Source organism: Lactuca serriola, chromosome 5 (genome assembly GCF_051521515.1).
Source record: "Lactuca serriola cultivar US96UC23 chromosome 5, Lser_US96UC23_V15, whole genome shotgun sequence".
NCBI classification, from domain to species: domain Eukaryota; kingdom Viridiplantae; phylum Streptophyta; class Magnoliopsida; order Asterales; family Asteraceae; genus Lactuca; species Lactuca serriola.
This window is the reverse complement of record NC_136412.1, coordinates 239,254,186-239,272,434: the sequence shown is the minus strand read 5'-3', so window position 1 is coordinate 239,272,434 and position 18,249 is coordinate 239,254,186. Positions and strand designations below refer to the sequence as shown.

The window sequence follows — 18,249 nt, the reverse complement described above, 5'->3', positions numbered from 1 at the left end:
TCTCGTCTTACGAAAGCCTCGCAACCCCAAACCTTGATATGTGCCAACGAGGGAGCTTTCCCTGTCCACATCTCGTGAGTTGTTTTGGCAACCTTCTTAGTAGGGACTCGGTTAAGGATATGGGCGGCAGTCTCTAAGGCATACCCCCAAAAGGAGATTGATAGTGAAGCACGACTCATCATAGAGCGAACCATATCCAATAAGGTTTGATTACGCCTTTCTGCCACACCATTCAATTGTGGTGTCCTAGGTGGCGTCAATTGCGAAACTATTCCACACTCCTTGAGATAATCATGGAATTCAAGACTTAGGTACTCTCCTCCTCGATCGGATTGAACCATCTTGATTTTCCTGCCCAATTGATTCTCCACTTCATTCTTGAACTCTTTGAACTTTTCAAAAGTTTCTGACTTTTGCTTGATCAAATAGATATACCCATATCTACTATAGTCATCGGTAAAAGTTACGTAGAAGCGGTTCCCATCCTTCGTGGTTGATCTAAACGGTCCACATACATCGGTATGTATTAGGTCCAATAGACCCTCACCCCTTTCACACGTACTTGTGAAGGGTGACTTAGTCATCTTTCCAAGTAAACAAGACTCGCACGTGTCATCTTCCCTAAGGTCGAATGACTCCAACACTCCATCCTTTTGGATTTGGGCTATGCGTTTCTTGTTGACATGTCCAAGACGACAGTGCCACAAGGATGCTCTATCCACACTATTGGAAGAGTCTATGTTCAAAACATCATTTCCTAAGTTATCAACAATCATAACAGTTTCATATATTCCATTACATGGTATAGCTTCAAAATAAAAGACATCATTTAGATAAGCTAAAATAGAACCATTCTCATTATTAAAAGAAAATCTAAAACCTTGTCTAAACAAGCCATGAAATGAAATGATGTTTCTAGCCATTTCTGGCGAATAGCAACAATTGTTCAAATCTAAACATAAACTATTCCTAAGCACTAAAGAATACACTCCAATCTTGGTCACAGGCGACGATCTTCTGTTCCCCATGATTAGATTGATCCTTCCTTGCTCCACATCCCTACTTCTTCTTAGTCCCTGCACATTAGAGCAAATGTGGTAACCACAACCGGTATCAAGAACCCAAGAAATAGCATGGTTAGAATCGTTAGATTTAATTGTGCATATACCTGCGAAAGATGGCTTGATCTTTCCTTCCTTGATGGCTTGCAGGTACTCTGGGCAGCTTCTCTTCCAATGTCCTATCTTGTGGCAGTGGTGACACTCTGCCTCCTTTGGGTTAGGGCAGGGCTTAGCAGGATCAACTTTGGTCCCACTAGAAGAGGCACAATCTCGGGCTTTAACCTTACGATAGTTCTTAGACGAAGCCTTCCTCTTCTTTCCCTTTCCTTGTCCAATAGCCAAGATAGGAGCAGCGGGCGGATTGGGAGTTTGCAACATACTTGTCCTTGAAGTTGCTTTCAGCGACCCTCAAAAGACCTTGGAGTTTGCTTAGGGTGACCTCCTCCTTGTTCATGTGGTAGGTCATCCTAAATTGATTGTAGCTTGGAGGCAAAGAGTGAAGCACCATGTCGATCGCCAAGTCTTCCCCAAAGTCAACATTTAACTTGCGAAGACGGTCGACATACCTTTGCATCTTTTGCAGGTGCACGGTAAGAGACTCTCCATGACCCATCTTTTCGGAAATCATGTTAGTGAAAATCTCATAACACTCTTGTCTCGCGTTTTGGTGGTATCTCTCCAATAAGTCTTGATGCATCTCGTACGGGTACATGTCCTCATAGGACTTTTGGAATTCGGAGTTCATAGTGGCTATCATGATGCAATGTACCTTCGTTGCATCTCGCTCATGAGTTTCAAAAGTGGTCATTTCAGCCGGAGTAGCGATTTCAGGGTTGATTTTCTCGAGCTTCTCATCGAGGACATACTCCTTATCCTCATAGCGAGCAATGGTGCGAATGTATTTTATCCATTTGCTAAAGTTCGTACCATCGAAAGTGACCTTTTGACAAAGGCTCATCAATGTGAAAGAACTAGCAGCAGCGTTGTTTGCGTTCGACATCTACAAATAGAAAGGACAAAGATAGATTATAATATGAATCCATAATTATCACCCAATAAGAAAAATTAGGGCTAGGATCCAACAACAATATTTACATATTAGAAAAGGGATGCCGTAATCCAACATGAAAATAATATAAAGGTAAGTGAATGACGATTCATTAATTCTCCACCATAAAACATAACTTTAAGTCCTAAATGTATTGAGAATTCCTAGGTTCGGATGAGATTCATTGAAACTATTCAATGGCATGTTTAAATCTCGATATGCCCCTCTTGTTTGTGACTGGGATACCGAGGATCACAAAGCGGGTGTGAATTACCATGCAAATTCACATGGTGCCTTCATTGTAACGATCACCTATTCAATGTGCCGGTAAACCACACACGCTCCATCGAACTATGATAAACAATGAATCACCCTTTGCCACCTTTGCTTAGAACCAATTAGTGTGCCGATAAACCACACACGCTCCACTAACTTCTTAGCAAGGGTGCAAAGTGTAATTTCATGGTATTGCATCAGTTCACTTTTCCTAAAGTAACTAAGATTGGGAAATTTTAAAAAATATGTAGTTACTTTGTATTTCATATTATACTTTTAATGAGAGGATGAGGTTGCCCTATCCTACCCGTTCGGCTAACGATCCTCCACCGATCAAGCAAGCGGTGGGTGTGAGTGTACACCCATTAAGCGTCATTTTATAGGCCGCAACCTTATACCCGCCTTATAGATCGGCTTCGTGAATGAGGCCTACTAACGGTAAGACTAGCATTTAGTTATACATACATATATATATATGTATGGTTCTTGGCTATGAATGGTTTGTATGGTATGTGGTATCTGGGGAACTCACTAAGCTTCGTGCTTACGGCTTTCAGTTTTGGTTTCAGGTACTTCCGGTAGCGGATGATGGAGCTCGGGATGATCGCATGGCACACACCATAGATTAGTCAGCCTGGAAATGTTTTACTCTGATAATGAACATTTGTTTTGAAAACTAATACTCTGTTTATGTTTTGAAATGATGATTTTACTTTAAGTGATACTTTATTAAAAGAAATTTTTAGTCTTGAATTTTGGGACGTTACATTTAGACTTCTGTTGTCATTGCCTCTACAAGATCCGAAACAATTGTGTGCATCCAACCAACGCGTGATCTTCCACATATGATGGTTTTTCTTTTTCATTGCACGAACATACCATGCACACTGCGGTTTATATGGGTCAGTATTAGAACTTCCTTCTTCACCACCAAGAGTTTTACACTTTTCTATCCAAAAACTACTTTTACTTTCGCAAACCTTAAACACTCTATTTTGGTTGATCGACCAAAGTCTTACTGCCTTTTTTATCTGATCCTTATTTTCAAACAACATTCCTAACCTTATTTTGTTTTCAGATTCATTCCAAAAATCTAAATGAATTTTGCTTTGAATATCTAGTATGTTATTGTCTCCTTCGTCTCCAATATCGTTCATAAAGTTCATAATTGGACTTTTACTCACAATCAGAGTTTCATTCACATTATCGTCAGACTCATCCCCAACATCACTTAATGATTCACTAACACTATCTTCACTAAATTGGGAGTTGGGTTCATCAAATCCAAAGTCATTATCTGTCTCACATCTATCACCATTAGGTAAAGAAAATTGTACCTCAGAGGGGTTAGTGACAAAATCAATAGACCGAACCGGTTGTGATACTCCATAATTGTTAAAAAGATCTACAAGACTAGTATTCGTAGGCCATATTATTTGTAACTGCAAAATAAACAATAAGATAAAATATATAAATTATCATATTTTATATAATGTTTCACATTATATATTTGAAATTTAGATAATAGTATGTACCTTACAATTTAGTTGCGAAGGAAGATTCGTGTATGGAGTTACAAACGTGACTAAAAATTAAAGAAGAAAAGCTGGGATTTCAAATTTGTGAGAAGTATGGTTTATGAAAATGATGAACTCAATATATACACCAGAAAATGAATTGAACGTAAACAAAGTTATAATTATTTTTTTTTAACTTTTACTTACATATTTTCAGATGAAAATAACAATTCTTACTTTTACTTTTGCAGGTGGATAATGATAATCAAGATTACTTTTGCATGTAAATAGTAACAGTTGAGACATTACTTTACACATAATGAATATGACAATTCAATGACTTTTGTTTTTTTTTCTACCAATAATTTGACATAAAAATTATATATATATATATATATATATATATATATATATATATATATATATATATATTTGATATTTGTATATTTGAAGTCTTTGTCTAAATTTTTATACTAATATCTATTGCTTAAAGTGTTACATAAATTTGGATTGTATAATTTTAATAATAAACATATATATATATATATATATATATTGTATGTAATAAAGATTAAAATATAAACTTAAAAAATTAAAGATATAAAAAGTAAATAATATATGATTTGTGGGGTTATTATGAAAGTTGAAGGGGTCAAAATATAAATTAATATATTGATGGTTGGTTTTTATGTGGGGCCACAAATAAAAAAACCCATTTTTGCTAATGAAAATAAAATCAACCCATTTTTACAAAGTTTTTATATATTCAATCTATTTTTGAAAAAAACTCAAGAATACTAACCAAAGGTAGAGAGATTGTAGCAATAATCACCGTGCAAAACCAATTGTGATATCCAATGATTGAGAGCATCGAAGGTAGAGAAAGATCTTGGGTAGCAAGAAGTCATAGTTAAACGCATGTATTAAACACAGTGGAGATTGACGATGCAAGACTGAAGGTCTTGAACCAATTGTGAAGTCACAGTTGATGTTGGCGTGAGACCCAAGGCCGATGATCAACGACGTGCTTGAGGATAGGCGAAATTGTGGAGAAAAAAAACCCGACATAAGTGGAGGTCGTTCCTAAGTCAGATGGCTTGATACCATGTTTGTGGAAAACCAACCCCTTATGGTTTGCATTGTCATTCACAGTAATATGATATAATGTTTAAGATAATCAAATAAAGGATCTTAGATCTATACAATATGTATGACACCAATACTAAACATAGAGAAATAAGATACAATGATTAAATTATAAAAAATAAACAAAATATAATGGCTGTCCTATAAACAATCCTACTTTTGATATAAAATTGTTTGTAACTACCGAAAATAAAGCCATATTTATATTGTTTTCAGTTTTTACACCTTCTTATAGGAAATGATTGAAATAGTGTCAAGTAGGCCTCTTTTAAATCAAACAACAACATGAAAGCTTACAAGTCCACGTGATGATGTATCGAATAAACATTTCGGTAGGCCTGACAATCGTGTCGTGTTAGGGTTGGCGTGTCGCGGGTTGGCAGATTGACGGGTCAAAATATGCCAACCCAAACACGACCCATTTAGATATACATGTCACGGGTTAGCGGGTTTGGAACATAAACCCATATATGACCCGCCAACCCATTTATATATACGAGTTCACAGGTTGGTGGGTTTGTGGGTCAGATTTGGGTTCGTGAGTCCAAATTTTAGTCATTTAAGTCTTAAACATCCAAATGAAAATTAAAAACATTTATAGAAACATGTTACAGACTTAGCCTTAGAGGTTACGACTTATGACCTTAGACCACCCACCACGAGTCAAAATGTCAAAATAGTCAAATGGTCTATGAATCAATGGTATATATTATATAATACTTATTAAATATTAATACTTGATATATAAATACATTTAAAAATAAAATAATTTTTTTTATTGAGTATATAAACGGGTTGGCGGGTCAACCCGTTTATTTTTTGAGAAACCCATATATGACCCGTTTAATAAACGGGTTGGCGGGTTGAAAAACTCAACCCAAACTCATTTATTTCGTGTCGTGTCGCGGGTTGTGTCGAGAATTGTCAACCCTACATTTCGGCCTTTTGCCTTGGACAATGGACAAGGACTTAACTGGTTCAAGAAATATTTTGTTGGTCCAACATGTAATATCTAAAATGTAGGGAGAAAATCTATCGCTTAAGTAATAATTTAGGGACCATTTGTGTGATGTTTATCTTGTTCAAACTCGGATGAATATGAGATAGGTACGGTCGCTGCACGTACATGGCCCCCACTGTACCCCTGTCTCGTCACCCACTTTGCTATATCCAACGGTATAAAATCAATCACGCGTTTGCTTTTGCCACATGGAGTGTCACGTGAATATTTACGTCAAATCTGCGACACAGCTTATCACTGCCAACGGGTTTTCAGGTTTTTGTTTTCTCTCTCTAAAACTGATCTGATGATCGTACCTCCGCCGTACTAAGGAAACCGCCGTTAGTGTCACGCCACCGGAACTCCCAAACCGCCGGAGAAAATGACCGTCATCCGGAAACGGAGATTCAAGTCTTGTCGTTCTCTCTCCGCTGCTACCCACCAACCACTGAACATCCTGCTCTTCCTTTTCGTTCCCACTTAGATGCATAGATTTTTAGATTCCGATCGTACCTTACCTTCTCTATCAAATGGATTCATGCTTAGTTCTATATCTCCTCACGGACGACCTCCTAGCACGAGTTCTTGATTGTCTCATCGATGATTCCGACCGTAAATCCTTCCGTGCAACCTGCAAGTTTTTCCACCGTGTTGAATCTAGTCACCGGACTCATCTGAAGTTCTTACGACCCGAGTTCATCCCGGGTCTCCTCCGAACTTACACCCGCGCCGACACGCTTGACTTCTCCGTCTGTCCTCGGATCTACGACGGGACAATCTCTGTATTGCTCAACAACGTCAGCTGTTATGGATGGGCACAAAGATTGAGGAGGGTGGTGCTGTCCAGGACGACGTCGTTGAAGTTTTCGGGGCTGGAGATGCTGGTTGCGTCGTGCCCTGGGTTGCAGGCTGTGGATGTGTCGCACTGTAGTCAGTTTGGCGACAGGGAGGCGGCAGCGCTAACGTGTGCTGAGGAATTGAGGGAGGTTAAGATGGATAAATGTTTGAGAGTGACGGATGTAGGGTTAGCTAAGATCGCCGTTGGGTGTGAGAAATTGGAGAAGATCAGTTTGAAATGGTGTTTGGAGATAACTGATTTGGGAATCGATCTCTTATCAAAAAAGTGTCCCCAGTTGAAGCATCTTTGCGTGTCGTACATCAAGGTAAATTCATGACTCCAATGATACATCTTACCATTTTTATCCTATCATGTCGAATCTATTTTAAGTACTGAATTTAGACTCGTCTTCTCAATTAATGGGGGTTGTCCTTTCTTTTGTAGATAAGTAATGAGTCATTAAGGTCAGTAAGTCGTTTGAAGAAGTTGGAGGCATTGGTTATGATGGGATGTGGTTTAGTGGGCGATGAGGGATTGCATTTTCTTGGAAATGGTTGTCATTCACTACAGGTTTCTGACCCTCAAATTTTTTTCCTCTTCCTTATTTATTTATTATATACATTGAATGAATTTATTTTGATCTCATTTTGATTTCTTACATTTATTGTTAGTTTTAGGAAGATTCAAATAATCTAGGGCACCAGGGAAGATAGAGTATTTGCTTTCATACTTGTTATGCACAATCATGTATATCTTTAATCGGTTTCACATACATTATAGTTTCTGAATGCAGGTATTAGATGTAACGAGGTGTGAAAATGTAAGTTGTGCTGGTCTGATTAGTGTCATTAGAGGATGCAAAGGCCTTCAAAAGCTCAATGTTGGTTACCATTTTCTTGTGAGTCTATTCGATTCAGTCTACTATGAAGCTTGCCATCATTCAATGATTCTCCAAACTAAGTGATCTCTTTTGATGCATCAGGAGCTTCCCACCTCTGTTTTTCACAATTTTACAGACTTGAAGCATCTAAAAACATTTAGGGTTCATGGAGCTCAAATTGCCGACTCTTTTTTCGATATTATAAGCAGTAATTGCTTGCTTTTGGTTGAAGTTGGTTTGAGCAAATGTGAAGGAGTAAATGACACAGGCATTGTGAAGCTTGTATCTGGGCATCCTAACTTGAAGATACTTGATTTAACCTGCTGTGATGACATCACTGATATGGCAATATTAGCCATAGCACAGTCATGTAGAAAGCTTTCCTGCCTCAAATTGGAGTCTTGCTCTTTGCTCAGTGAAAAAAGTTTTAGCTATCTTGGGTCATCATGTCCCTTACTTGAGGAGCTTGATCTAACGGAATGTAGCGTCAATGACAAAGGTTAGTGGCTGATTTGATGGAATCTGGGAAGAAATGGAATGGTTGCTTTCTGCAGTATAACCATGGAATATATTGACTAAATAAAATTTGTTATTCCTGTTTTTCTTCAGGACTTGAATATTTATCTAAATGTTTGGAGCTTCGGTGCTTAAAATTAGGGATTTGTACCGATATCTCAGATAAGGGATTGTCTTATATCGCTTCACATTGCAAAAACCTTAAAGAACTTGATTTATACCGGTAAATGTTACATTTACATGATGGTTTTTAATCTTCATATATATTGCTTCTACTCTTTCCTCTCATCTTTTTTTTTTTTTTTTTTTTAATTGTAGGTGTTCAGATGTTGGTGATGATGGATTAGGTTTTATAGGCAGTGGTTGCAAAAAGATTAGGAAGCTAAATATATGTTACTGCAGTAAGATTACAGACAAAGGGATGGCTTATTTAAGCCAATTAGAGGAACTATCCGACTTGGAGATGCGTAGTATTACCCAAGTCACAGGCACAGGTCTGACAGCTCTTGCATCAGGATGTAGGAAGCTTTCAGAATTGGATATTAAACATTGTGTGAACATTACTGATGCGGGGTTTTGGTCACTCGCATACTACTCTTGGAATTTGCAACAGGTAAATTTCCATAATATATAATATACTCTAACTTTTGTGGAGTGTTGTGATTGTATTTGTATGTACATTGATTGATGCAGATAAACCTAAGCTACTGTGGGGTATCTGATGTGGGTTTGTGCATGATGATGGGGAACTTGACACGCATGCAGGATGCAAAGCTTGTGAACTTAACAAATGTGTCGGCAAGAGGGTATGAATTGGCACTTAGGGCTTGTTGTGCTCGACTGAAAAAGGTCAAGATGATCGGGTCCCTTAGACCGCTTCTTTCCACAGAGATAATCGAGACTCTTGGAGCAAGTGGTTGTAGAATCAGATGGGATTAATTAAATAATTAGAGGAACGTACTCAAAGTCAAAGACTTGTTTGTTCATTCCATGGATGATTGAGACCCCGAGTTTTCTTGTTGTTTTTGGGGTTTTAAACCAGGGAGACTAAAAGATAATACTTGACTTGTTGCTTCAAGACAAGGTTAATTAGTAATCTTTATTCTCCAAGGGCGGGCCCACTTCTTATTGTGATCTACGTACCCAAATAAACTTTCTTAATTTCCTATACCCAAAAAAATTTACCAAGATTTATATATTTTGAAGATTTACCAATATTACATGTATGTATTATATATGCCATTCAATAATAATAACAATAATAGTAGAGTTGTTTTCTTTATACAATTGGTTACATGACCATTGCAAAACAATGGTGAACTTTCATGGAATCAAATACAATGGTTAAATTTGAATCTGATATAAAAATCCTTAATTAATTAATTTGCACCACCATGTTCAACATCAGCTTCATGATGTTGAGTAGAGTTGGACCTGTTAGGGCTGAGGGATGGTGACCTTATAATCGGGAAGGCGTCTAGTCGACTCAAAGCACGCTTTTGTGGAATTGCATTGTTGGCTTTCACATCAATTCCAGCAATATCTCCAAAAGAAAAGTCTTGAATTTCAGTTTCCTTTTCGTTCACCATAGCTATAGGTGTCGAGTTTTTGCACATCAAGTAAACACAGAACTGTAAGACCCCTAGCAATATCCCTATCGCATTTGGCACCTGCAATGATGTTTATTTATATGAGTTCTTAAATTGTTTTTGGTAGTTGATTTAGAATGACATATAATAAAGCGGTCTATAAACCAAGTAAATCATAGCATCCCCATGGCAATGATAGTGATACTCATATTTGAACCTGATATCTTATTTATGGATTTTCACTTCTTCTTTATTGCTATATCAAAAGAGAGGATATCAAGATCACTTACAAGGACGAAAACATCTGTGACCAGCAAAGCAAAAGTGAGCCAAACACACCCGTTGACAAAAAGAGAGAACACAAGGAGAATCGGCATATACTCCACGCTCTTTGTCTTTATTGTTGTTCTCTGTATGCATATTATACATATGTAATTGTAATTATAATTTAAATCACCAATAAAACAAGCGAGAACAAAGAAGAAGAAGAAGATGAAATTAATCAAGGGTTAGTAACTTTGCATACCAATGCAGCCAGAGGTGCGGCATACATCATTGTTGTGAAAGTTGCACAAAGAATGCCTGTAAACGTACGTCGTGATCCACCTTCAAATGCAACAAGCGTGAAAGCCACAACCACTCCAAAACACACAACATCCAACACCACAAACCCAAAATATTTAACCTGACGAAATACATAACATTTTAAGGTTATATATAAAACCACATATATTTTGCTTTAACAAATTATATATATATATATATATATATATATATATATATATATATATATATATATATATATATATATATATTCTCTTTTACCCTTTTTTCCTTTGATGAATAAATGAAAAGTAGAATGAGGTAGAGGGATTGCATGGCGACACCAGCTGCATTAACAGTGACAATAAGAAGACCTTCATCCGGGTCAAGTAGCCCATACAAAATCCACAAAGAGCAACTCAAAAACGTTGCAATATATGGTGTTCCATTGTAGTTGTCAGCACATTTTCTCTTCACAATGTCCCGAAATTGTGATCTGCAGCATTTACAAGGTAGTAAGTCGATCAGCTCAGGTTTTATTAGAATAAACAGATCTTAGTTAACTTGGTAGTGAGAATCACATTTTTTATGTTTCCATCATAATTAAACTGACTGATACTTACATGGGAGAAGTGAAACTCAGTATAGAGACGATGTTTCCTGCATGATATGATAAACAAACATTTAAATGTAGAAAAATACCATGAGATAAACTGTTTTTGCATGCATATGTCAGTGTCTCAGGTCTTGAATTAGAGCTCACCTACGATCCCGACCACAAAGTCTGCAGCAACCATTGTATGTATAATTGGATTGTTTGATCTGAAATATTTAGAAGCAAATTAAGGAGTTTTGGAGAAGTTCGATGGTTAGATTTTGGATAAGAATTGGAATGAATTGGTGAAGGTTTTTATGGGTTTTCTCAAGAATTCCCAGTCTTGGACTGTAGCTTAGATTCGTCTTCTTATTCGTTTTGTAATTATTTTTTGTTTGAATTCTATTCCATCGTTCAACATGAAGTCAAATGAAGATTCTTGGCTTTAATTTACATGGGTTTCAATTTTCAAACCATAAAACCTGAATATCTTATCATTTATATATAGAGATAATGACATAAAACAAATAAAATGGTCAACATAACTCACAATTTAGTTTTTATGTCACTTATTTTTATAAATGTGCTCGATAGGTTGATAAACCTTCTTTTTGGTTGCTTACATCGTTAAAGTATATTTTGACCCAATTAATTGGTATTGAAGATCTTATACAACAATCGTCCACTATCACATAACACAATCTCCAATGGATTAAACCTATAGAGTTGTATGGATTGCCATATATAGGAAAGAGAATATACATTCAATTTAGTTCTTAAAATATTCATAAATTTTTATTACAATTTCATTGCACCATAGTCATTCAATTTCACTCTCTCTCCTCTATATTATATTTACATTTAATCTCTCTTAATCAATTAAATCCTCATACAACTTCCATTATAAATGACCTAAGGTTGAAATCTTTCTAACTGTGAATGGTATAATGAAACAAACAAAAATAGTTTATTGACCTATTAAGTACAATTGAGATTTATAGAACTGGTCATTTTGTAAAATTAATCTTTACTTTTAAAGGAAAAAAAATCATTTTTTAACTTTTTATTCTCTATGCTTTCCAATATTTTAATAGTTAAATTATTACATATCTTTTATAGAAAACGACAAAAATGGTCGACATGATTTGTTGTTTTCTTATTATTGGATCCAAAATATTTCACTTCTACAAAGACTATATTTTTGAGAGATTTTCGTTGCGGATTTATTCACTGACCGACAAAACTGACTTTTATATCATTTTGATTTACTTTATATATATATATATATATATATATATATATATATATATATATATATATATATATATATACTATTATATAAAGTATTTTAGATATTTTCTTGAAATTTAAGAGGTACCACACATACTACATCATGTACAATCAACTTATGCTTAACATTCAATACACATATTATATTTCACTTTCAGAAATTAATCACATTAAACATAAATGTTTCATAAATTAAATCAAACTATCAATTAAATGACTTTCATTTTTTATTCCCCCAGTCGTGCGTTGTTATCTCCGACATTTTCCCATTAAAACACAATTTCAATCTTAAAAGTTGAATCCTAAAATCTCATATTCTCAATTTACAAAGTTCCAGGGAATATGGACACATAATAAGGTTTCATGCTCAGGGAAACTTTCTAAAATATTCTTTCTCTATAAATTTTGCATTTTTTCTTACCGTAGACCTAATTGGATTTCTTGTTAAAATAATGTGCCTTCAATGAAATTAATGGTAATTTTGGGTCTCTATGGTGATGACAATATCATTTATCTTCTACACTTCTTGATCATATTATTAAATGCATGTCAATATGTCGTTTTTTTTGTGGAATCAAGTATCTAACACCACCATCAGGAGTGCTAAACCCATCATGGTTGCATATTGTTATCTGGGTAAGCAACCATGAATTTCTTTATTACAGATCATCTCTACTTTTTTCTAGGTAACTATTCATGAGCTTATTTGTTGAAGGTTATATTCAATCTATTCATGCATGGCTATTTCAAATTTGTGTTTTCTTTTAATCCACTCATAATCATATATAATCATATTTCTTAACAATTGCATTCTTCATTTTGTCAAGTTGGAGATGGCTTTTGTAACGACCCAATTTTCACGTCCAAAAATTTCATTTTTAAATCAATACTTTGGAAAACATTTGTGAATAAACGTCATTTGATCCTATCATTTCATAAACATATTTCGTGTCTGAAAACCAAAACATAAAAACAACCATAATGTCAGAGTACAAAATCCCAGAATAACTCATGGTGCGGAAAACAATGTGCGTGTATGATGTGCCGCTACCGCGCCAGCTCCTTCCCCTTTGAAGAAGAGGTACCTGAAAACAAAACGGTAAACTGTAAGCACGAAGCTTAGTGAGTTCCCCCATCGTACCACATACCATACAATCACATAACATACGAATACTGTCAGGCATATCTGGGTGCCCGACCTACCCCTTCGGTCCTTTCGACCGGATACTGCCTGGCATATCTGGGTGCTGGCCTCCCCTTCGGTCCTTTCGACCGGCTACTGCCTAGCATATCTGGGTGCTGGCCTCCCTTTCGGTCCTTTCGACCGGTAACCGGGGACTATTTCACCCCTACTACCACTATCACATAACATCATAACATACTAGCACATAAACATATCAAGTAGCAACAAACCTAGATGAATATCACAAAGACAATCATCTAACATACAACTCCTACTGGTGGGCCGACATTGTGGCCGTAGACCCACTGCTACTGGAAGGTAACTCACCTCGAAAGGTAGCTGCTGAAAGTCTGCATGCTAGACGTCTGACTGCTGCACCGGTAATCCTCCGGCTATACATCCATAAACATAGATAGTCACTCATAAATATTCTTAGGTTAAATGACTGACCTACCCCTGGTCCAAGGTCAACTCCTTGGTCAAAGTCAACTTCCATTTGACTGGACTCGCCGAGTCATGGCACAGACTTGCCGAGTCCCTCTCATACTATCCCAGTACTAACTCATCAAGTCCTTTTTCCCACTTACTGAGTCACCCTTAACTCACTTCTTGGGACGATTAGACTGACTCGCGATCCGACTCGCCGAGTCCAAGAACAACTCGCCGAGTCCCACGAGCAGATCTCCTACTCGCTTCCAAATCCTCACTAGAGCATCCATCTGGAGGATTTGGGTTTCTGGGACTATTGCTACACGTTAAATTGCTAACTCCGCGTGCAACTACGAAGGGTTGGACCTTCTACACTTAAACCCTTCTTAACTCAGTAACAGTTCATATGACTCGCCGAGTTTGAAGAACAACTCGTCGAGTTCCAGACAATCCTCATAGGCCTCGCCGAGTCGTTCATCCAACTCGTCGAGTCTAAGACCATCTTCATAGAACTCGCCGAGTCCACTTTGGAACTCGTCGAGTCCTTTCAACTCTCCTCCCATACAGACCAAATCTGAGACATGCAACGGTTCCAAACCATATATCTAAGCTCCTAGGGCATGCTTATCACGTAAAGTTGCAAACTTTACGTGCATGCATGGCCCTATGAGCTCCAAAAGGCAATTCCAAGCTCTTTATGAGTTCATACACTCAATAGGGACCTCAATCACTTCAACCACAACAACTTTACATTTCTAAGATGTCCATAAGGTCCAGATCAGAAGTCCTTTCAGAACAAAGAGCATAAACACATGGAGTTTGAGGTTTTAGGGCATGAAAAGCACCAATTAGGGACAAAAAGGGATCTAATGAACTAGTGATCAAGGTAGGAACTTTTCTACCTGAATGGAAGCCTCTCACAGTGTAGATTTCGGATCTACTTCCCCTCCTTGCACTCCTCAACCTCCTCCTTCTTCTTCTAAGCTCCAAACTTCCTCTACAACTCTCTGGGAGTGTTAGGGACAAGGGAGGCCGAGTTAGAGTGTTTAAATAGGGTGAAAACCCTCGAATTAGGGTTTTGCCCAAATAGGGTCTACTCGCCGAGTCCGGGACCCGACTCGCCGAGTTTATCGTTTAAGTCCCGTGTCTCTCCTTGCTTCTACTCGGCGAGTTGGACCTTCTACTCGCCGAGTCCAAGACCAAAATGCAAGGGTATACAATAAGAGGATACATACCAGGAACCAGGTGCTACAAATCTCCCCCACTTATTTTAGACTTCGTCCTCGAAGTCTGCTGCTTGATCCTGAAACAGCTCGGGCTAATGTTCCATCATCTCATCCACCGGCTCCCAAGTCCACTCCGACCCCCTCCGGTGCTGCCATTGCACCTTCACGAGTTCCACTTTTTTGTTCCTCAGATCCTTCGACTTCCGGTCAAGGATCACTACAGGCCGCTCGATGTAATTCGGGCTGCCATCAACCTGAATGTCCTCCAAGGGTACCACTGCTGAGTCGTCCACCAGGCACTTTCGCAGCTAAAAGACATGGAAAGTGTTGTGTATCTGACTTAGTTGGGCTGGCAAATCCAACCTATAAGCCACCTTGCCTACCCGGGCTATAACCTTGAACGGTCCAATATACCTTGGGCCCAACTTGCCCCGCTTCCTGAATCGAATGACGCCTTTCCAAGGCGACACTTTCAAGAGAACCATATCCCCGACCTGGAACTCCAGGTCTGATCGACGCTTATCGGCATAACTTTTCTGCCGACTCTGAGTAGTCTGAAGCCTGCTTCGGACCTGCTGAATCTTCTCTGTTGTCTTAAGCACTACTTCGGTGCTCCCCATGACCCTCTGGCCAACCTCTCCCCAACATATCAGGGTCCCGCACCACCTCTCATACAACATCTCGAAGGGAGGACCGTCGATGCTCGAATGATAACTATTGTTATACGAGAACTCCGCCAACGGAAGGTAGGTATCCCAACTACCTCCGAAATCCAGAACACATGCCCGCAACATATCCTCTAATGTTTGGATGGTCGGCTCGCTCTGACCATCCGTCTGCGGGTGAAAAGTGGTGCTGAAATGCAGGTGAGTACCCAACTCGTCATGAAACTTCTTCCAAAACCTGGAAGTAAAACGCACATCCCTATCTGAAATCACTAACACTAGCACCCCGTTTCGCGCCACTATCTCCCTGATATAGATGTCGGCCAACTTCTCGGCCGAGATACTCTCCTGAATCGGAATAAAATGGGCGCTCTTGGTCAATCGATCCATGATGACCCATACCAAATCCACTCCTCGCGCGGTCCTGAGAAGCTTTGTGATAAAATCCATCGTAATATCTTCCCATTTCCACAACGGGATATCCAACGGTTGCATCTTATCGTGTGGTCTTTGGTGCTCGGCCTTGACCTTCCTGCAGGTTAAGCAACGCTCCACGTACCAAGCTACATCCCGCTTCATGCAGGGCCACCAATAATCCAAACGAAGATCCCTATATATCTTCGTCGCTCCGAGATGAATGGAGAATCTAGACTTGTGCGCCTCTCCCATTAGAACCCGGCGCATGCCCCCATGGTACGACACCCACACCCTACGGTGTAGTGTCAATAATCCTCGTCTATCATAATCGAAGGAGGAAACCTGACCCACTATCCGCTCGCTCTTCCGATGTTCCTCCTTCATAGCCTCCCGAATTTGCTCCAGCAGCGGGGTCACCACTGTCATCCTCAGACAGACAGACATCCTTGATCGGTGCTGCCTTGCGGCTAAACGCATCGGCCACCACATTGGCCTTCCTCGGGTGGTAAAGGATCTCACAATCATAATCCTTCACCACATCAAGCTTTGACGCTGTCTCATGTTCAGATTCGGCTGATCCATAAGGTACCTCAAGCTCTTGTGGTCCATGTAAATCATTCGCCTTGTGAGGCTTCAGCTGCCTCGACGCGTAGGCGATGACATGCCCTCTCTGCATCAATACTGCGCCCAAACCTGAGATGGACGCATCGCAGTACACAACAAAATCCTCCATGCCCTCTGGCAGGCTAAGATTGGCGCCTCGCACAACCTCTGCCTCAGTGTCTCGAACGTTGTCTGCTGCTTAGGCCCCCAACGAAAGACCATGGCCTTCTTTGTTAGCCTGGTCAAAGGTACGGCTATCTTGGAGAAATCCTAGATGAATCTCCGAAAATAGCCCGCTAATCCCAAGAAACTCCGAATCTCAGATGGAGACTTCGGAACCTCCCATCTCATCACGGCCTCCACCTTGGCCGGGTCTACCGAAATCCCGTTCTGGTTGACAAGGTGCCCAAGAAACTGCACCTCGCGCAACCAAAACTCACATTTGGAGAACTTGGCATACAAGCTCTCCCTCCTCAAAGTCTCCAGCACCTCCCGCAGGTGCTCCTCGTGCTCCTCCTGCGTCTTGGAATAAACCAAGATATCATCAATAAACACTATCACAGACCGGTTTAACATCGGTCTACACACATGGTTCATGAGGTCCATGAACGCGGCAGGAGCATTGGTGAGCCCGAAGGGCATCACCACAAACTCGTATTATCTTCAATGGCACTAACCTCATACTTTTATTTATTTACTTTACAAGGTACAAGAAAGATTATTTATTTACATATGTGATTCACATGTGATTTACATATGAATAAAATGTGATTTACATGTGAATCAAATGTGATTCACATGTGAATCACATATGATTTACATGTGAATTATATGTGATTCACATGTAAATCACATGTTATTCACATGTAAATCACATGTGATTTACATGTAAATCATATGTGATTCACATTTAATTCACATATAAATCACATTTGATTCACATGTAAATCACATGTGATTCACATGTAAATCACATGTGAATCACATATGATTCATATGTGAATCGCATGTAATTCACATATGATGTCATATGTAAATGTGATTCATATGTGAATTGCATGTGATTCATATGTTAATCACATTAAAATCACAAATGCATTTTTGTGAGTGTTTTCGCATTAATTATTATTATTTTTTTAATTTTCTTGTAGATTTGGAAGAAATTGTGATGAATATTAAAGAGGTGAAAAATGATAAATTGAAGAAAAAATAAGTAAATATTGACACGAAGACATGAAAACTTTTTGAAATTTGTAGCATTTTTTATTTTTTTATATTTTATTTTGTATCGAATAAAATACTTGTACTATTATGTTTATAGATTAATTAATAAAAATGAGATTTGTTGTGATTTATTTACGAATACTATAGTATAAAAAATATACATATATGCATTTGAAAAAATATGCATATATGCACCTAAAAAT

General features: G+C 38.3%; 2 protein-coding genes across 2 annotated transcripts; one reads left to right on the top strand and one right to left on the bottom strand.

Annotated features, from left to right (window-relative positions):
- The first annotated feature begins 6,264 nt into the window (after window positions 1-6,264).
- On the top strand, window positions 6,265-9,497 carry LOC145053802 (F-box family protein). The gene is made up of 7 exons (XM_079001905.1): window positions 6,265-7,211; window positions 7,331-7,456; window positions 7,680-7,784; window positions 7,869-8,265; window positions 8,376-8,505; window positions 8,601-8,895; window positions 8,976-9,497. The coding sequence occupies exons 1-7, from the start codon at window positions 6,579-6,581 to the stop codon at window positions 9,219-9,221; spliced, it is 1,932 nt and encodes a 643-aa protein (XP_078858031.1). The 5' UTR covers window positions 6,265-6,578; the 3' UTR covers window positions 9,222-9,497.
- Window positions 9,498-9,661: 164 nt separating this feature from the next.
- On the bottom strand, window positions 9,662-11,211 carry LOC145050297 (bidirectional sugar transporter SWEET16-like). Its single transcript, XM_078998572.1, has 6 exons — window positions 11,178-11,211; window positions 11,038-11,074; window positions 10,697-10,910; window positions 10,398-10,556; window positions 10,162-10,281; window positions 9,662-9,952 (listed from the first exon to the last, which is right to left on the bottom strand). Exons 1-6 carry the CDS (start codon window positions 11,209-11,211, stop codon window positions 9,662-9,664), a joined length of 855 nt encoding a protein of 284 aa, XP_078854698.1.
- Between the last annotated feature and the right edge of the window lie 7,038 nt (window positions 11,212-18,249).